We start from the raw sequence: 21,951 nt of genomic DNA, 5'->3' as shown, positions 1-21,951 counted from the left end.
TACCATCTTGTTTCACAAACAAGAAGGAACAAGCTTGACACGAACGAGAGAGCGTGAGGATATCGTTCACTATCCTTCCAAAGGCAGTAGGAGTGATAGTTTCTTTCACCAAGTGAGAGTGTAGCTTCAAACAGTCCGTCTCCAAACATACATTCATGAAACCCAACTCCATTGTAATTCTCAAGGCATGTCTCATCGCCATTGCCTCCACAACATCCGCATCAAAACAACCCTCCATTCTCATACATGTAGATGCAACTACATCACCAACATGTCACGCATCACCCCCTCTAAACCCACATGTGGCGAGAAAAGAGCAGCATCAGAGTTAATCTTAATCACCCCATATGACGGAGGCTTACAGTAATTTTCATGCAACATAGCAGGTGGACTAGCATTGCTTACCTCCTTCGCCAATTCGAATTCTCCTATTATGCTCATAGCTTTGTGAATTACCTCAGACCCAACCATCCTCTTTCCCTCAAACGTCCAACCATTATGCCGCAGCCATATCCCCCACGCTACACTCCAGAACAAACTCCACCAATTTAAGTCTTTGCAAGACTTATTCACCGAAAGACACACTCTATGAAGTTCTCCCCTGGGTATCTCTTCACTACCTCCAATCGCAATGGTGAAGTGTACCAAATCAGCCTTGCGTCCTCACATTTAACAAGCATATGGAGAGTGCTTTCATTTTTTTCACCACACATAGGACACAGAATCCACATCCATCCCTCTTCGAGCAAGATTACCTCGAGCATCCACATCATCTTTAATTCCACGCCACGCAAACACTTAATCTTTTGAGGTATCTCAACATTCCACACTAGCTTCCAGTCAAAAGAGAAATCCCCATTTGACGAAGAAGGCGTATCTCTCATCTGCTCTACAGTAAGCAAGTTATAAGCACTTCTCACAGAAAATCGCCCATCTTTCGTAAAGTGCCACATCCAAGAGTCTCTACTATCAAACATGGGGATGGGAATATTATGAATCGCACTAACCTCTGCCTCAGAAAAATTTGCATCGAGGGCATTGATATCCCAACTATTGTTATCCCAGAGCTGCCGAACATAAACAGGACCCTGACCATCAACATTTTGGCTCGATGCAACGCTAAATCCTGGGAGATTTGGTATGCATTGGTCTCGCCAAATGTGAGTTGAGGCCCATCACCAATATTTTTCCTAGCTCCCTTCATAAGAACATCACGAGCCCCAAGGATTGACCTCCAAGTATAACTTGCATTTGGACTGACTTTCACCTCCATAAACGTTGAATGAGGAAAATATTTTCCTTCGAGGACCTATGCCATAAAGAAATCCTCATTAGCGAAAAAACGCCAAGGCTGCTTAGCAAGAAGAGCCCTATTAAAAAAATTTATGTTTCTAAAATAGAGGCCTCCTTGACTCTTTGGAGCATACAACTTCTCCCAAGCGACCCAAGAAATCTTTCTCTCCTCTTTTTTTTTGCCCCTAATAAAATTGCCGACATAGTCTTTCCATCACATCCAAAATGCTTGCCGGAATCAAGAAACATTGCATTGTATAAGTCGAAATTGCTTGAGCGATGGACTTAATTAAAATTTCTTTTCCGGCTTGAGATAAAAAATTTCAAACCACCCCTTGAGCTTTTTCCAAATCCGATTCTAAATATTTTGAAAAACCTGTTTCTTGGATCCACCAATGTAAGTTGGTAAACCTAGATATTTGTCATGTCCTTCGACAACCTTAAAAGATAACTTCATCTTAAGCGTGTTTTTCCATTCTTGCTTAATGTTTCAGCTGAATGATACTTCTGATTTATCCATATTCAGTTTCTGACCCGAAGCAATCTCATAGGTAGACAGTATCCCAAATATATTCTTTACTTCCTCCTCTTTCGCTCTCACAAAAAGGTGACTATCATTTACAAAGAAAAGGTGAGAGATTGGCTTAACATGTCTACCAATCTTCACCCCATGAATAAGGTTCCTGTTTTCCGCATCCCGAAGCAAGGTCGACAAACTAGAAAAAGTGGAATATGAATAAACCCTATAATATGATATCAAATCTTCTAAATATATTTTGGAAAAATTGGTATTATTAATCCCCATTTTGAGCCATTTACTTTAATTAATCCTAATTATCGATTATTTTTTAATAATCTCAATTTTTGGGGTACTGACTTTTATCAGGCCCAAATGACCGGTCATTGAAGAAAAGGTAAACTCTTTTTTTTTTTTTTTTTTTTATTGCCACATGTCAAGCTTCAAATGGTCCCGAAAAAAAATTAAAAAAAAAATAATCTAAAATCAGCCAGTCCTCCCCCTCCCCTTCCTAGCTCAAGCCCTTACCGGAAAATCCCTCCCTCCCAGCCCGCAACGTTTCCACCGGTGACGCAATCGGCCAAACCCCCAGCCGGCAACGCAATCGTTGGCCCTCCCTTATCTCGGCGATCCACCCAACCCTTGAACCCCCATCCAACGAACTCCATCTCACCCAACCCGTGAACCCCCATCCAACGAACTCCATCCCACCCAATCCATGTTCCTTGTCCGCAAACCACCAACCCCCGCTCCTGCTTTCGCCGTACTCTCAACCCACTGCATACTACAATTCTCGCCTAGTCTGTCACCATTACCGCCTGCTGTCCGCGTCACAGTGGTCTGATCTAGGTGATTGGAGCAGCCAAATCGAAGAAGGGAAATCGAAAGGAGACGGGGGCGTTTTACGCGGCGAAGGAAGGGAGGAATAGGGGTTTCGGGACTGGGAAGGAAGTTTTTGGGTGGGGGAAGGGCGGGAGGGGTTTTAGTTAGGGCTGCAGTTCTCCGGTGGGCTGGTGGTGTGGCTGTTGCCGGCCGTAGAGGATTCCGGGTTGGGGAGGGGAAGTAAATTATTTGGTTATTTTTTTGGTAAAATTCATGACAATAATCCGACCTTTAGCCCATTTTTTTTTAATAATCCGACCTTTGGTGGTCTTTAATTTTTATTGGTCCCATTTGACCAGAAACCGGTTGAAAAGGTAAAATTTTTTTTTTCTTAAGTTTAATTTATACGTGTCACAATTTGATTTGTCCAAAATTAAAAAAAAAAAAAAAAAAAACCATCACCCCTGCCACCACCTTGCCCACCACCCCTGCCACCATTCCCTCTCCTCCTCCCCTTCACGCAGCTCCACCCTTCCTGGCGAACCCGGCCTAGCTAGACCCACCCCTGCCAGAAAAACCCCAACCCAGTCACCACTCCTGGTCGACGAACCCAACCCAACCCTTCCCCTGCCCGCAAAACCCTTAGCCACCCCACACGATGCGGCCTTGCCCACGAAACCCCATCCAATTCAGCGATCTAGCCTCCACCCATGCCAGCGTCCAGCTCCTCTTTCCCAGAAATCGGCCGGCCGACGTCCAACTCACCCACCGCCGGCCGACCCACCCCCTATTACTTCGACCTCCTTTAACGGTCGCCCCACCCATCCAAACGAACCCTAACCTGCGAGAACTACACCCAACCTCCACCTTCACGAACATCAGATTCCACCCTTCCCGACTACCGCAGCCCCGAAACCACCCCTTACCATGTTTTTCGGCCCCCATAAACCCTATTCCCCCACCTAACACCACTACAAAATCAGTTTTGTGGCTGTTGGGTGGCGTGAGGTGGTGCTTATTGTGGCTGTTGTGGTGGCAGTGAGGGAGCAGGGTTGTGAGTGAGGGAGATGCGGGGGTAGTTCGGTGCTGCTGGTGATGGTAGGGCAAGAGCAGGGGGAGAGGGAAGGGGAGTGGCTGAGAAGGTGGTTTTGTAGGTGGGGCTGAGAAGGGGAGTGGCTGCTGCCAGGGGTGGGGGGTTGGTTTAATTTTTTTTTAATTTTTTTTTTTACCAATCACAGGCTGCCACGTGTCATGTAACCTGTTATAACATGTTACATGACCGGTTGGGACCAATAAAAATTAAAGATCCCCAAAGGTCGGATTATTAAATAATAATCGAAAGGTCGGATTATTAAAAAAGAATGGGCTAAAGGTCGGATTATTGCCATGAATTTTTCCTTTTTTTTTTTTTTTTTTTTGAGAAATTGATTTTTAATTTTAAATTTTTATAGAGCTGCTACAATAGGTTTGGTAACCGATAAGGCTTGAGAAAAGTCAATACCCCTAAAAGTTGGGATTAATCAAGAATAATCGATAATTGGGATTAGTTAAAGTAAATGGTCCAAAGTTAGGATTAAAAATACCAATTTTCCATATATTTTGGGAAATTCTAAATTATAACCCTCTAGTTTCGTTCCATCTTTTGAAAGTTAAACATTGTAATCCTCATGTATAATTAGTAACTATACAGTGACATTGCCGTAATCTCGTTGTTAACAAATTCTATTATGTATTTTTAATCGCCGTTAGTGGGGCCCACTGATATACACTAATTAATATATTTTTGTCAATTTGTATGTTGGAAAATGTTCTGTTAAAGGTTTTGGAGGTCATTTAAAACCTTCAGGATCCAAATTAAGCTCAGACAAAAAAATAACGTAAATGCCTGTTTTGCGTATTAAGGGATGTCTAGATTTGCATGTCATTATTTTTAGTAGTGGAAATTGTTTAGGTAAGGTAGGTTTGTTCAATACTCCCTCCGTTTTCATAATAATCGCAACACTTTGACTTTTGCAGTATTTATAAACTTACTTTGACTAAATTTTGTTTACTTAAAATATTTAAAAATCATATGTTGCCATGTAAATTAGTTTTGGATTAGTCTTTATTTATATTTTCATTATAGTAACTTTTTATATTTCTTAAAAATATACAATTACAGATATTAATGCTCAAAGTTGTGTATTGGTCTGTGTGCCGATCAAAGTATTTGGATTATTATGAAACGGAGGGAGTAGTTATAAATTAAGTTCGAAATTAGCAAAACAAAAAAAAACGTAATGTCTAATGTTTCATTTAGCGTGTTAAGAAATAATACAATTAACACGTAAAACGAGAAATTACATTATTTTTTGTTGATTTTGAGCTAGATCAATTTGATTCCTGAAGACTAAAATGGCCTTAAACCTTACTTGAACAATTTTTGCAGCAATAAAAAATAACACGCAAATCGAGACATTTTATAATACGCAAAACGAGGCATTTATGTTATTATTTTGTTGTAAAATCTAAATTGGACCCATAAAGGCCAAAATGGCCTCCAAAATCTTTAAAAACATTTTCCATCACGTAAATCGATAAAAATTAGGAAAAGTTGCCAAAAATAATACAACCTTTGGCCCATTCTTTTTTAATAATACAATCTTTTGATTATGTTTGAATAATACAACCTTTAAAGGGTGTTAATTTTAGACAAGACAAAATCGGATATTCGGTGGGTTTTGAGGTGGGAGAAGGGGAAGGAATACTTCCCCCCTTTCCCATCCCCACCACCCAAAACTCATCCTCTCCCCTTTCCTAACCTCGAAATCCACCGGATATCCGATATTGTCTTGTTTAAAATTAACACCCCTTATAGGTTGTATTATTCAAAAATATTAAAAGGTTGTATTATTCAAAAAGAATGGGTCAAAGGTTGTATTATTCAAAAATATTCAAAAGGTTGTATTATTAAAAAAGAATGGGCCAAAGGTTGTATTATTCAAAAATATTCAAAAGGTTGTATTATTAAAAGAATGGGCCAATGGTTGTATTATTTTTGACAATTTTACCTAAAAAATATATTAATTAGTAGAGAATGGGCTCCACTAACGGTGATTAAAACAACATAACGGAATTTGTTAACGGCGAGATAACGACAAGGTCACCATATGGTTACTAATTATACTTGAGGATTACAATGTGTAACTTTAAAAAAGATGGGGCACAACGTAGAAAACGCAAAACCAGAGGGTTATAATGTAGAATTTCCCTATATTTTTTTCATAAATCATATCTAAGTAGATATACCAAGAAAAGTTTAGTGGATTTGATAGGGACACCTTATGACTTTGAGGTCATGAGTACGAGCTGCACCAGCTATATTTGTTTGGGAGTAAGAGGATTCCCTTACCTCCCCCCTTTACTCTCAAGCATTGACATGCGGAGTTGAGCTGACTTAGTCTGTGAAGTGTCGAATCAGTAGGATCATTTATCTTATCTTTTAAAAAAAAATCTAAGTAAATATGGGTAATACGAAATACTCCATATATCACAATTTCACAAACAATGTATTATGTTTTTTTTTTTTTTTTTTTTGATGAAAACGCTTAGCTCTTCGTACTTTGTATCTTAATAACTTTGAAATAAATAGAGTTAAAAGTTAAAATGATAGATTTGATGATCATCCTTTTAGAAAAAATTGGTTTTTATAATGCCAACTTTGGGTGTGTTCTCTTCATTTTATTGGACCTAAACTTATCTTATCTGAACTTATTAGACCTGATTAAACCTTATTGAATTTATTAGATCTTATTATGGATAATCTCAACTTTCGATTATTCTAAAATAATCTTAACTTTGGATTGCATTTTTAGCTAATAGTTCTTCTACCAGGTTACCTGTCAATCCGTGATTGGTCTAAAAAAAGTTTTAAAAAACAAATTTAGCAAACCCCAACCCCTTCCCCTTCTCCCACCAGACCACCCAAGCCTTAGCCCAATAGGAAAAACTTCCCTCTCTTTCCCCCACCTCGGAAACGACTGACCACTCTTCCCCCATGCCGAAAACTGCCCTTCGCATGCCTTTCCTTACCCTAAAAAACATTTCCCCTTCCTTCCCCTAACCTTGAAAACCACCCCCTCCTTTCCCCACCTCGAAATTGCCTAGGGGTGCTGGTTTTGAGGGTAGGGGAAAGGGGGGGGGGGGAGGTTTCAAGGGTTGGGGTCGGGAGGTTGACCGGTTTAAGGGCTTAGGGTGGCTAGCCGGTCACGGTGGTCAAGGGAGGGGGTTGGGGGAGTTTCGGGGGTGGGTAGGGGGCCTTTTTTTTTTGGTCCAATTACTTTGTAACACATGCTTTTTTTTTTTAAAAAAAAGGGATTGTTAGAGGATAAAGCAATCAAATTTAGGATTATTCCAGATTAATCTAAAGTTAGGATAATTTGAAGTAAAATGCCCAAAGTTGTGTTATTAAAGAGCGAGCCTTAGCTTCTTAATAAAGAAACATAAGATGTTTCTCAAATGTTGTTGACTCACCCCTTCCTCCTTCCTTTCTTCTTCCTTCTTCCTTCCTGCTTTCTCAATGTAATAATGGCGGTTTCTTTACAAAAATCTCAAATAACAACCAAACAACAACCCTAGCCAACCATTTTCGGTAGCTTCACGAAGGTATATTCGCCTTGCGGTAGTAAGCCGGCCAGCCGAATAAAAAATACCCTAGTACTATATCTGTCCCAAAATATCCAGCACGTTGGGATGACACATTGTTTAAGAAAACTTTGAGTGCGACCATTTAATACATTAGTTTAATGTAAAAATATTCCTTTTGATTTTTTTTATGTGACTGGAATTGTTTCCCAAAAATCAGTGGACCATAGAAGAGTAGAGGAAAATAGTTTTTAATTAGTGGTCCCATGCTATATTTAGTAATGTGTCACTTATTCTAGTACGGACGAAAATGGGAATTGTGTCAGTTATTCTGGTACGAAGGCCCATACTAAATTGGGCCCATACTAACACCTTAGGGAAAGGTAGTTGCTAACCGTCGGGTATTTGGAGTGGCAAGGCGGTACTAAGTTTTAACCCTTAACACAAGTCGTTGGAACACTAAATTTCTACTTTATATCAGAAAAAGAATGGAGATGTTTTAGATAAATTCATCGATTTTTTTTTTTTGGGCAAACTTCTATTTTACTGTGCTTTTATACAAAATAATGAATACATGTTTTCACAGGTAATCATCTCACATCTCAAGGTGAATCATCATGAATCAATCTACTACCGACACTGGACAGTGGACACCCTGAAAACGATTAAGTTTGTAATTATATACTGTTAATATTTCATGCAATCTGGCATGGACTAAAGCAGGTTATTGTACTCCTAAGGTATTATCCATGGAATGTTGGATTATTTAGAGTGTTGTAGTGGAGAGATCGCTCCACTTGTTAGCGCGGTAAGACAAGCGCGGACCGCTCCAAAAGCGCGACAAAATTGCGCTGAGTTTCTGGAAAATCTGTAAAGTTTAGGAGGCGCGCCCGCGCCATGGTTTGGCGCGACCCGCGCCTGAACCGCGACAAAATCACGTCACGTTTCTGGAAAAGTTGGAATTTTGGAAGAACGAGGAGGAGCGCCCGCGCGCAGGGGTGGCGCGCCCGCGCCTCCTCGCTCGTCTTCGGTTTTTTGCGGTTATTTCCTTTATATCGTTTTTCGTTGTTTGTTTTTCAGGGATACAGAACATAATATTTCCTCTCTGAAAAACTCTCTCTTCTCTCTACAATTTTATTGAAGAATCTTGCAAACTCTTCTTTAATTTCTCCATCATTAAGTTTATTGATTGAGAATTTGTTCATCTTATCACACATCTTTGTGCTCAGAGTGTGGTGTTGACTATTGTATCTCAAAGTGAGTTTCCGGTTTCAACCCAAGCACCGTTGTGGGGGAAATTATCACTTTAGGAAAGTGTATACACGCCTTAGTCAAGTATCCAGTAAAGAAGACTCACGTGGTCATTGTTTTTCTCATGTTCTAGGTGGATATCGGCTTGGAGAGAGGCAAGTAAAGAACCTTTTACATTAGTGTTAATTTGTTGTAATTTCTGACTTATATTGTTAATTTAGTGCTTGGTTTGTGATAATACTTTAAGTATTTGGTGTTGTGTATTTAATTGAATTTTATACACACTCTAGGGTTTGTCCACCATTGTTATTTGATTCTAGTTGTGTAGAATCAAAGTAGTTAAACCCTAACATGGAATACATTGAGAATGAGGTCCAGCAGTGAGCTGGTATGTCGGTGATAACCGACTACACGATCATTATTCACTAAAGGTTCTAACATGGAACGACAATTTGCCGCAACAGAATTTCCATGGGAGGAGGCCGGAGTAAAAGATAATGTAGTCAAACTCACTGGAAGATGAGGACTAGACTCAGGCATACAAATTGATCTTTATAATTTCATAACTAGTATGGGTTTTTTGCAGATGATGTTAAACTTGTAACATTTCAGAGAAATTTGATAGTATGTGCTCTCAACGAAGGCATACAGATTTACAGATTGATCTATATTCTTTTTGTGCTTTGGCTTGTACTATTTCTTAAACTATTAATTTTTAATTGCTATGAAACCAAAGCAATTTTATTTTATTTATTTGATATGTAACTAGAGCAAGGTCAATTGGAACCACCTTTTGAGTGTAATAAGTCTTTTTTGAGTGTTTAGAGAGCCACAAGGACAAGGTAATGAGAATCTATTCCAAGATCTCTTGAAATTGGGAGGGGATTCTAACACTTGAGTTATTTCTCAATTCAATAAGTCTTATAAAGACTGACTTTTGTCAAGTTTATTGAAATATAGTCAATTTGAGGGTAATTGTACTTGTAAAGTTTTTTAAGTTGACTTTAATTTGTAATGAGTTTGATTGTGTTTTAACGTGTATTTTCTAATGAATATGCAAATAAGATTAAAAATCAACTCCATGTATAGGAATAGAAAGGAATGGATGAATGGTAAAATCATGATAAACAAAAAGGAACATGGCTAATACTCCCTTTGTCCCTTTATTTTTGTCCTATTTGACTTTGCACGATCTTTAAGACACGTATTAAAACATTTATATCTTCATTTTCTTACGCGTAAAAATTATATAAATTTGATATTAATTAAATTTACAAAGAGACGGATCAAATAAAATCCCAAATGACTATATTTCATTTTGAAAAACAACGAGAATTTACGGTTAAAGTTTTCAAAGTTTGACCCACAATTCGGTAATGGGACAAAAAATTAGAGACGGAGGGAGTAGAACCTAGCTTTGTTGGGCTCGTGATAATCTCAAGCAAAGTTTGAATAGCTCGCTAAACTCACTATCTCCCAATATATGAGGTCTAAAAATCTTGAAAGAGACATATTTGCGTGAACTTGATATCATATACAACTAGTGTGTAGTCTGGGCGTTGCACCCGGTTGCTAGTTTAATTAAACCTTGTGATTATAATATTATATGTATTTAAGAATAATCCGAACTTTGCCTCATTCGCTCAAAATAATCCCAACTTTGGATTATATTTTAATAGTCCGAACTTTAATGTGAATTTTTTTCCAATGGTCACAAGTGACCGATAATCTATTAAATTGGTAATTTTTTACAAAAAAAAAAAAAATTCAACTTACACGTGTCACCACGTGATTGGTCAAAAATACTAATCAACACTTAAAAAAATTATTAGTTAATAATTAACACTTCACTAAGTAAATATAACTAATTATTTAAAAATAATTAAAAAAAAAAACACCACCACCAGCCACCCTCTCTGCCCCCACACGCCCAGCCCTCCACCACCGCCCCCGCCCCCACCCCCACCCCCGGCCGCGCCCAGACCTCCCTTGCGCCGGCATCCGCTCAGAACTTCCATTGCGTCGCCCCTAAACCACCATAACCGCCCCTCCCTCACCTTAGAAACCCTTGCGCTAGGAGAGAGAAAATCATCATCAACAACAGCAACAACTCGAAGCTTTAACAATGGCGGCACCCACGTTGAAGCGGTCGACTTCGAACTAGAGGAAGACGATCTCATGGACGAAGATGGCGGCGCCGGTGACATCGATCGACGGCTCTCATAGGGCTTCTCATCCCAAGCTCAAATCTGCCATTGCTGGCGATTCGGCTGCTGGATTCGTGAAGAAGACCAAAGGTCGTGGTTTCGTGAAGAAGCTGTTGCTAAACGTAATAGTCGTGTGGCTGGTCGTGAATTTGAATTGAATCTCGTGAATTTCGTGAAGAGACCTGGTCCCAATCACTGTTAATTTGTTTGTTAAGGTGGTGGTTTAGGGGGCAACGCAAGGGGTAGGGGAAGCGCCGGCGAGGAAAAGGGGGTGAGTCTATGCGCAGCGGGGGGCGGGATCGGAGTTGGAGAATTGGGCGGGGCTGGGGCTGGGAAGTGGTTGGGATGGTGGGGAAAGGAGTGGTGGGTTTTTTTTGGTAATTATGTTTTAATTTTATTTTATTTTTATTTTTTTTGGCCAATTATACACTGGCACATGTCAAACAACTTGTTGTAGCAACTTAAATGACTGGTTGAGATTATTGAAAGAAAATCCATATTAAAGTTCAGATTTTAAAAAATAATCCAAACTTGGGATTATTTTAAGCGAATCATGCAAAGTTCGGATTATTCTTGTCAATATTCTAAAGGTTTTCATATTTTTAACATGGTTGATAATTGGTTCAGATGGTTAAATAATCATCTTTCCTACAAGAGGTTAGGTGTTCGAATTTCCTTAATTATCATATCCTTGTATTATAAATTAACAATCCGGGAAATTAATTATCATATCGTGAACAATTAAAATGATGCTTCGACAAGGAAAAAAAAAATTGCAATTTAAGAAAAAAAAATCCGTATCATTTTAATTTGTTCACTTTACTTCTGTCATCCTAAAATCTTTGAAGCACCCAACATTTGGCATTTGGCATTTGACAACAACAAATACGCATTACATCATCCTCCTCGTTGTTGTGCTCAAAACTGAACCTCCCAATTTGAGGGAGAAAATGGCGATGAGCATGACTGCAGGTGGGACTTCACAAGGATATCACAACGTTTTCGTTTATGGTAGTCTTTTGGCTGATGAAGTCGTTCAAGTCTTACTCAATCGTGTCCCTTCCTCTACTCCTGCTACCCTCCCTGATTAGTCAGTTTTTCTCTCCCCCTTCAATTATTCTATTGATTATTCTTAATTGCATGTTTTATTCTTTCAATTATATTCTTATTTATGGTTTAATTGCATGTTTTGATGATTTGATCATATGGGTTTACTTGTTTTTTCATTTTGCGAGATGGGTATTTGCTTAATCTTATTTTTACGACCTGTACTTGAATGTCTCTTGATGGATTTGTGATTAAAGATTGGAAATTGACTCCTAATTTATTACAATTATGTAAGATTGCTGAATTGGATATGTTTAATTTGTGATTAACTGAAATTGGATGAAAAGAAATGTCATTTCATGTATTATCTTGTCGATTATTATACTTTGTTGATTGATTTCCTGTTTTTCTGGGCTTTTTTTTTGGTAAATGTTGACATACCCTTTGTGCAGCCAGCGGTTTAGTATCAAAGGTTGAGTTTATCCAGCAATTCTGCCCGTTGAGAACAAGAAAGTGCTTGGCAGGGTATGCTTTTGTTTTGTTATTTTTTTAAATTTTTTTTTCAGGGTGTCCATCCTATATGCCAATATTCGGGTGTAATTTGCATTTCATATTTATTCATGGTAATGATGCCCCTACAGGTTTTGAAGGGCATCACGAATCTTGAGTTGGATGTTCTTGATATATTTGAGGATATTGAGTATGTTAGAGATACAGTAGAAGTCACTCTTGTGGTAAATTCTTTATTCTTCTACTTTTTATATGAATCTTGAGTTTCGAAATGCTTATGATGGTACGTCTAGATTTTTTTTGATGGTGTATGATGGAAACCAGGATTTAGTTTCTGTTAATACACCATCTAGACAATCATCCTTTTCTGAATGATAAATTAGTTTGATGTTATAAAAAAGACTTTGTATGAGCATTTTAAAGAGAAAATTCCGATCACATTTCTTCTGATCGTTAACTACCCTAAACCCCCAAATTTCTTCTTGTTATCAGCTGCAGCGATTTCTGAATGATAAATTAGTTTGATGCTTTGATTGCTAATATGTAAAAGTTAGTTTAATTTTGTTTGTTCAACAGTTAACTAGGACATATGCGTAATGTTTCAAAACTTGTAATGTCATCTGAAATACTGAATTTGTATAGCTGTGTTGTTATGTTTGTATAAATAGACAATCTTACATGTGTGACAAAATGGATGTTTTGTTGTTCCGTAGTTTATGAGAGAATATAAGATGAATGTTTGTTTGTAGGACAACATGGAAAAGTTTCAGACATATGCATATGTGTGGGATAATAAAAACGATCCAGACCTGTACGGAGATTGGGATTTTGAGGTATCCTTCCCCCCTTTTTTTCATGCCTGTTATTTTATTTATCTATTACTCCGTAGTTATAATTTACCCTTTCTTGTTATTCATGAGGTACAGTTCTACATTTTTCAATTTTTTCTTTCCTTCAGCGTAGATGTATGCATGTTTATATATGTGTGTGTGGGTGGGGAAGCTTTGTTATACCCGTATACCTGTTTTTGTTGGTTAAATAAATTCTTGCGGGTGAAGCTCAGGACTCTGGGATTTATGGCTTATCGGTATTGTGTTGCCTGATACATCGTATAATTTTGTAGAACTCTTAAAAAGTGACCCTTACGGGGATTTAAGCAATTTGATCAACTTCAAAGAAACACAATCTTACTAACTTCACTTATCGCATATGCAGATGCAGATGCAGATGCATATTAGTACAATCTGGTCTGCAATTTTGTTCTTTGGTTTGGTAAAACATACCAAAGTTGATAGTTGTTTTGTTCTACTTTGATGTCTTCCTGGCTTCAGTATAAGCATATGCAAATAAGTTATTTAAATGCAATTGGGTGTTGTAAGTTTAAAACAGAACAACTTATGCCTCATCCTCTGGCTTGGAGAGCTGCTTTCCGTAATATGACTGTTGGTTACAAATAGTTTGATCTTGAAACATCCACTGGTTATAGTATCCTATGAACTTGTTGGCAAATCGTGTAGATCCATGCTCTATTGCTCATATACGTTGCTGCAGCAAGTTTAGAAGTATACTATGTATATTTTGGATTGTGTCATCCATCATTACATGAAATTGAACCATGCTGTTGTGCTGGTAGTTATTTATTAACATCATTGCTTTCGCCTAACCTAAGGATTTAGATGTTTGATGTATTACGTGAACCCTATGCTCCTTTAGTTGGAGCCTAATAGGCAGTCCATTCTTGCTTTGCTGTTTTAGCAAGGGTTCCTTGCACTCTTTCTTGTTCCTGATGGAAAAGGTTGGGGTGTGGGGGGGCATGCAGGGGAAAAATCCTGACCATTCCGCTCTCAGAAAACGAATCCAGGCCCAAAATCAGTTCCCTACTCCTTCCATAATAAGCATCGAACCACAATGGCTGCACCTTAATCCTACCACTATAACGGTGTTTACAGCTTAGCAGGACACTTTTCAATGTTTGTTTGGGTTGCCTTAATCAATTCACCAATTGTATTGGATGATTGGAATCATTGGAAAGTGAATTACTGAATATGTCTTGAAACATATAGTAGCAAAATCCATGTTACAACTGGTTGCATTAATTATTGCCATAGTGGCACTGGCATAGCAAGATAAACTGGTCTTAATTTTGTATTCCATGAACGCAACAGGCCTAGTCTATATATATACATTCTTAGCGTGGACTAATATGTGAGTAATTAAAAAGAGTTGATAGTATTGACTTGTGGCCAATGTGCAAGTGCTTAAGGGTTGAGAAAACTGACATACCATTTTAAGATTTAACCCTATCCATTTATTCTCTAAATCTGTAACTATTAAAGCCTCTCTATATAGGATAACTTACAAATGTCTCATTGTTGGTGCTCGCAAAAAGTACGTGTATTCAATTAAATGTGTCATCTTTGAAATCTATGATGGTGAACCGCTTCATGTGTTCATTCTTCTTTTGTCTTAAAAAATTGAGCCCTTGTGCAATGTCATGGGTACTTGCGTAGTGATGAGAGAAATTTAGATAACCTGGACGGATAATTGTTATGAAAAGAAAAGAGAGAGAAAGTTCAATTGGAGCCTCATGCTTCTAATCTGATCAACATAGCCTATCTTTTTGTTTGGATTATATCAGATTATTATGTGTATGGATGGGGTGAGAGTGCATTTTACTAGGTACAACCTGGCATGTGCCTGAACCTTATGCGTGGTGTGTGCCTGAAACTTATGCGTGGTGTGTGCCTGTACCTTATGCATGGTGTGTGCTTGTACCTTGTGAGCACACATGCAAATAAAATTAGCCATTTGGTACAATTGTTTGTGTGGTGAACTGGTGAAGATCCTTGGGTTTGAAGGTCTTGGGAGCTGAGTAGAAAGGTAATTGACGACTTGACCTGCTTTAGAAATTAAAAACTTTACCTTTGTTTGATATTAAGAAAACATACACCATTAGCCCTGATGTAAGAGGTCCAAAATCATCTTGTTTGGTTTAACATCCAACATCTAGAACACTAAGATGTCATCTTAGTCTTTCTATTTCTCTTCTAGGCTTATGGTCTAACCAGTACAATATATTTCATACGTGGATTTTCCCTGCGAGCTCTGCAGAATCCCAATTGATGTATGCTTATCTTGGTATGCATTTCTAAGGAATAATTTTAATCAGTGTGCACTTCCTCCACTTTGCCCAAAGATGGAGTTATTGACTGTATGATTTTCTTAAACTTTCATTTTCTTAGACGATGATATGTTCTTTAAAAGGTTTAGGATGTCTCTAAATTTCGTTCCCCTTGCACATTTTCAGAAATGGAAATCTGCTCATATGAAGGATTTTATCGAGATGACTAAGGAATTCGTGGAAGAACTTGAGCTTCCTGAATCAAAGTCAAGAGTGGAGACATATAATTCTTTTTACCAATCTGGTGATGGCGGCAAGTCATCCATGCCCTGATCTGCCATTGGTTCAAGTGTGTGTTCTGCTCACAGCTTCGACATCTTCTCTTAGTATTGCAACTCTGTACAGTAATTATCTTCATGATCCTCTTGTACTGCCATCAGCTCTCCAGTTCTTGTCATTTATCGTCAGAATGCCACCACCGAATGGTAGAGCTATGGTTTCTAATTGAACATGAAACTGCTGGAATTTATTCAATGGTGTAACATTTACTAGCAACTGATGGAATTTGGTTAATTCTAGCAAATGAGCTCATGATCATATATATTATAGCAATGCCAATACTTGTGTGTTCACGGACTGCAGATATTCCTTATTATTGTTGTCAAGTGTAGTTACTTACGGACCCGAATTTGGACGACAATTGCCATGAGTTGGTCAAGGTTGGCTACGAAGTGGCTACATATCAGAACCACCATCACCACCCACCTTTATGATAGGTCATTCTATCTAATAGAGCTTCTAAGCTGGCTATATATTGCAGTTGGCAGTTGCTATTTTACCAGCTTCCTTTATTCTGTCTGGACTTATGTCAGACAATACAGGCAATTTTAACAGTAACTTCTACATAGGATCATTAGGAAGGCTGACCATGTTTACATCCTTGTTGCTATTCAAATGTTGACAAAAGCAAAGGGTGAACCGAGTGGAATACCAAAAAAAAAATGTTAACAAAAGCAATTGCTACTCTGTAGTAGTTGCAATTTTCGTACGTTATCAACAATTTGCTTTTACCTATAAATGTCTACCTTCTCCTACCTTTATACGTTTCGTTTTTATGCGTTTTGATCAGTTGCTTCCTGAGGAAAGGTATACAAGAGGAAAAAAGGGTATAAGTAAATGGAGAAAAATCAGGAATCGAGTTTTTAAAATTTGAGGGAAAAAGGGACAATGTAATTGCTAGCTTGGTTCAAATTTGTAATTATTTTTTTTTAATTTTTTTTTGAGGGTGTAACCTGGAAAATGAGCTACAAGGACAATACAAATAGAGATGTGGAAATTAAGACTCTTGATAAACCATGATATGTTTCAATTCGTGAATACATATCCTTATACGCGTCTAGATATAGAGACAATGTCTTGTATCTAAAGCTATAATAATAATAATTTGAGCTATGATGTGTGTGACACCAAGTCACCAATTGTATTAGACACTAGTTCTTCAAACAACCAAATCAGGGAATAAAACTAAAAGGGTGAGTCCATTGCTAAATTGATGCACTTTTCATGGAAAATTACTTGGAATTTGTTATGCATGCATCTTTTCCATGAAAAATGCATCAATTTAGCAATGGACTCACCCTTTTAGTTTTATTCCTGATTTGGCCGTTTGAAGAATTAGTGTCTGATAACACAATTGGTCATGCATGCATAACAAATTTCAAGTAATTTTCTCTTTTTAATTATTTTATAGAATTTTTTTCAATATTTTTGAAACCTTTTTCAATATATTATAGGTCTAATTTACCTTTATTATTTACGACATAGTCTATTTTTTTTTTTTTTTTTTTTTTTTGATAAATACAAAATATACTGGCTTAAATTTATTTAAACTCATATAGACAAATTAAATAAAATGATGGTGTTAAAATATGGTCAACTAAACGTAGTCTTATCTATTCTTAGCTAGGAAGTTGAGTAGTGCGGGTTTTCCTTACCTTATTAGCTTATAAAACCGTAGAAAACATACATGCATGATTTCCATGATACCACCAACTATATGTTATATATATGTGGTATGTTCTCTCAAGAAGTAGAAAAAAACGGTTCATATAAAATTATAGAAATGAGGGTTTGTTGCAAAAGAAGTTGTTTTTCTGGTGTTATCACATTTTTTATGCTGTGTTTTACGGCCAAGGCATGGAACTCATCAATACAAGTAGACATGGATGTGGAAGTGCCTTGTATTTTCGTATTTGGGGATTCATTGGTTGATAATGGTAACAACAATAATATTTTCACTATTGTGAAATCTAATTTTTGGCCTTATGGTATCGATTTCCCTCTAGGGCCTACTGGTCGATTTACCAAATGGTCGAACTTTTGTTGATGTTATGGGTAAGCGGAATGAACTCTCTTCATCTACATATATTATGTAATTTTATTTTAAAACAGCGAGTTGTATTCTCTATAATTTTATTTGTTTTTAGAAGTTTTGAGGTTTAGACGATGTTTAGTACATTTTATCAGCACCAAATTAGATGTGCATATCTGATGGAAAAATGGACTAAAAAGAATGTTGTTTTCATGACAAATAAGTACTTGTATTTCTTATGTTTGATATTTTTTATTAACAACATTTTGTAACTAACTATGTATTTATTAATCGGGTGGTGTACTGGTGTTACAGCTGAAATTCTAGGATTTGTGGATTACATTCCTCCATTTTCAGGATCATCAAGTTATGTTGGTGACTTCCTTAAGGGAGCTAATTTTGCATCAGGAGCAGCTGGAATTAGAGATGAGACTGGCAATTATCTGGTACTAATTTTTCGATTTTGTGTTGCAAATTTCTTTGTTTGTTTTTTTTTTTCAATAGTAAATAAATTCAGTACAAATCAATTGAATTAAATTCGATTGACAATTGTCAAAAAAATAAATAAATTCGATGGACATGTAGCTAGTCTCTATTGGATTTAAATAAAATTTGGCTAAACAGGCACAAAAGTTTAAGTTAAACAAGTCTATTTACTCTTTTTTTTTTTCTTTTTTTTTTTGAAACAAACAAGTCTATTACTCTAAGCAACAAAAAGTGCATTATTTTTTTAAAACCATAAAAAACAATACATTATTTAATTACTTTGTTTAGAGAAAGTTGTTTAGAAATTAGAAACATTGATATTAGCACATACTTTGTGCGAGTAGTTTTTTATGGATCATGTGATAAAAGGAATATAAAAGTGGAAATATAAAAGGAATTATGCAGAAGTAGGAAAAAAAAAGAACATATCTAAACGAAAAGTAAGAAGATGAAAAAAAAATAACAAAGGGAGTAACTTATTTTGAAGTAGCATACGCTCCCTTCATTTTTAAATACTTGCTCTACTTTTTATTTTCGATCGTTTTTAAATACTTGCTCCATTTCCTTATTTAGAAAGTTTTTACAATATTTAATTCATTTCTTAAATCATATTTTATTAATTTCATATTCTCTCTTCTCCAATTTTTCAATTTCTTTGCTTTTTACAATTTTTTATTCTCCACCAACCCCACTACCTTCATATTTTATCACTTTTTTTAATTTCTCTTAAAACTCTGTGTATTGAAAAATAGAGCAAGTATTTAAAAACGGTGGGAGTAAATGACTCATGTTATATAAGTTTAATTACAACTTACAAAGGTTTTTTTGTTACAAATGCAGGGAGTAAATGTACCGATGAATGAACAAATAAGGAACTTCGAAAGGGTGATTGAACAAATAAGAGATCATTTTAGAAGAGATGAGAAAGCCTTACAAGATTATCTAAGCAAATGTATCATTTATTCTGGAATGGGAAACAATGACTACCTCAACAATTACTTATTGCCTTGGCAATATCCTACTTCTGCTCTTTTAACACCACCTCAGTTTGCTAGATCCCTCCTCCAAGATTACGAGCATCAGCTTACGGTTTGTCTAATTTCTACTATCGATCACTATCACTTGATACGTCGAAAACATTTTGTACATATAGTAATAGTAAGTAGTGGTTAGTGCTTAAGGCTAACTAGCTTGAGACGATCAAACTGGCCCGGTGCAATTTTGACAAGAATATATGACCGATCCAAGGGTTGAAATTTTAATTAGATCTAAGCCTAACTCAACCATGATCATCTAGTCTAAATTATGGTGTAAATAAAACCTGTTCTGATTTTAATACTCCATCTGTCTCAATTTACTTGTCCCATAATCATTTGCACAAGATTTTATGCAAGTGAAATAATAGCGGGCCATCACATATAGGCAAATAGTGCAAGTAATTAAATTGGGAGCTAGTAAGAATAAGCAACAAATTTCCAAAATAAGGCGAAAACAACATAGATTGATCTTATTCCACCAACATATATAGTTAGCATAAGTACTAACCTAGTTTTGCATTCACTATGCATATAACTTGTTTTGCTCAACATATATATTAATCAATTGATATTAAAATATATTACATGCAGGCTTTGTACAATCTTGGAGTTAGGAAGATGGTATTACCAGGAATTGGGAAAATGGGGTGCATTCCTATTCATAGATTGAAAGATAACGTGACAGGAGAAAGACCTTGTAATGAAGATCATAACAATCTTGTCAACCTCTTCAATGTCGGCCTTCGAAACCTGGTTGATACTTTCAACAATGGTCGTTTGCCTGGAGCCAAATTTGTCTACTTGGATTATTTTGGAGAATGCACCGATTTCGAATCTAACAGGCAATTTTACGGTATATATTCTTTTTCTTACTTAATTTGACCTTAACCCTCATGGTGTTTTTAGTCCACTATTTGCGAGTAGGTACTTGAAATTGAAGGAGAAGGGTGAGGGATCCTCATTCCTAAGTACCGCAGTTGGGAGGATTCGAACTTGTGACCTCAAAGTTACAAGGTGAATTCCTCACCAATTAATTAGTGTTGCACTATTTTTTTTATAAATATTACATTCTTTTTCTTTTATGATCCCCACCCAATCCCATTACTATTTTTTTTTTATTTTTTATTTCTTTTCTCTCATATTCATTACTTTTCAATAAAGTATTAACCTCAGTATCTTTCTTTTACCATTTTTTAATACTCCAACTACTTTACTTACCTCTTATTTTATTTAATTTAAATCAATTACATAGTCTAACACTATATGTCGATTGAAGTGTAACACTTATTAAAACGCGAAGGTAGTACACATCACTAGAATATTGGATCAATCAAATGTTTTAATTTGGTGTGTATGTTTTATTTTCAGGGGTTGAAGTAATAGACGTAGGATGTTGTGGAGCAGGGAATTATTCGAATGGCAGCGAGATTACATGCCTTCCATTCCAGACTCCTTGTGCAGATCGCAAAAAATACTTGTATTGGGATGCCTTTCATCCATCTGAATTGGTTCACATTATACTTGCTAAGAAGGCTTACAACGACGATTCGCATTCGTATGCATACCCTATTGACATCAAGCAGCTAGCAATGCTCTAAATTACAAGGTTTTGTATATGTATGTAGGATACATTATTTTGTACGCCTAAGATAACAATTCAAGGATAGAAGATAATTTCATTAAGAGGATTATCATGGTAATTATTTTAAGATCGGATACAATATTATCCTTAATCAACTTGCTTGCAACTAACAAATACTCGCACCAAGCAAAGCTTGATCTAGTGGGAAAGTTTGGGAGAGGTTGTGGGATCAAACGAACCCCATTGAAGACACGTGTTTTGGGATGGAGATTTCCTTACCCTTGTCCCCACTCCCAAAGTGTCTAACCCGGGTGGTGAGGACCTGTGAGAAGTTTTGGTCCAATAGACCCTTTTTATTATTAACAAAAATAACCCTAATAAATATGAGATTTTATTTGATTGTCAGACTGATTTCTTAAAATTAAAAATAGTAATCTATCTATCTATAACTATACTAAAATAGAGGGCACTAGAAAAATTAGCTCCATGTGTCACCCTCAAAAGCAAAATTTTAACTTAACCAAATCAATATTATTTATCAAAAAAAATAATCACTGCACGCATATAATTTGGTTATATCATGCACAATTTTGTGATTGAAATAATTCCTTCCCTACTTTAAATAAGATCATTTATTCATTATTGTAGTAGTTAGAATATTCTTTTCACTAACTAAATCAAATATGTATTCTTTATTAAAAAAAAAAAAAAATTATTGAGTTACTTGCGCAATTATACTATTTTTGGTAAATTAACCATGATATGAAAGACCTCCCCATTCTCAAAACTACACATAATTAATTATACGACTATCTTATAGATATATTCATATTATATGATTTTTATACTACTAAACTGAAAAGTACACATCTATCTATAATCTATAACTATAATAAAACAGGGGACACTATAAAAAATAGCTCCACGTGTCCCGCTATCCTAATGAATGCAAAATATTCACTAAATAATCTAAGATCTTCTATTTTCTATATTTATTACGTATAAAATAAAAAAAAAATATCAGTTAAATATATACTAAAATATTATTGATTGATCTTATATAATAATTTTTGCCGAAAACAAT

At 36.3% G+C, this 21,951-nt stretch overlaps 1 protein-coding gene and 2 pseudogenes across 1 annotated transcript; 2 read left to right on the top strand and 1 right to left on the bottom strand.

Annotated features, from left to right (window-relative positions):
* Positions 1 to 258: 258 nt before the first annotated feature.
* On the bottom strand, positions 259 to 10,713 carry LOC110710222. Its single transcript, XM_021888494.1, has 3 exons — positions 10,564 to 10,713; positions 756 to 1,088; positions 259 to 654 (listed from the first exon to the last, which is right to left on the bottom strand). The coding sequence occupies exons 1-3, from the start codon at positions 10,711 to 10,713 to the stop codon at positions 259 to 261; spliced, it is 879 nt and encodes a 292-aa protein (XP_021744186.1).
* LOC110710288 lies at positions 10,219 to 16,023 on the top strand (annotated as a pseudogene).
* Positions 16,024 to 17,259: 1,236 nt separating this feature from the next.
* LOC110710296 lies at positions 17,260 to 21,011 on the top strand (annotated as a pseudogene).
* The last annotated feature ends 940 nt before the right edge of the window (positions 21,012 to 21,951 follow it).

This window comes from Chenopodium quinoa, unplaced genomic scaffold, assembly GCF_001683475.1.
Source record: "Chenopodium quinoa cultivar QQ74 unplaced genomic scaffold, ASM168347v1, whole genome shotgun sequence".
NCBI lineage: Eukaryota > Viridiplantae > Streptophyta > Magnoliopsida > Caryophyllales > Amaranthaceae > Chenopodium > Chenopodium quinoa.
Note: the sequence above shows the minus strand (reverse complement) of the source record. Positions and strands in the feature narration are given on the sequence as shown.

What these genes read in the sequence shown, in the direction of transcription:
- LOC110710222 (XM_021888494.1), bottom strand. Translation starts at nt 10,713, where the DNA reads ATGTCACCGGCGCCGCCATCTTCGTCCATGAGATCGTCTTCCTCTAGT. An exon ending in CTAGCGCAAGGGTTTCTAAG is followed by an intron (nt 1,089 to 10,563) that starts GTGAGGGAGGGG and finishes GTTGATGGTCAG; the next exon opens with GGTCCTGTTTATGTTCGGCA. An exon ending in AGATGATGTGGATGCTCGAG is followed by an intron (nt 655 to 755) that starts GTAATCTTGCTC and finishes TGAGGACGCAAG; the next exon opens with GCTGATTTGGTACACTTCAC.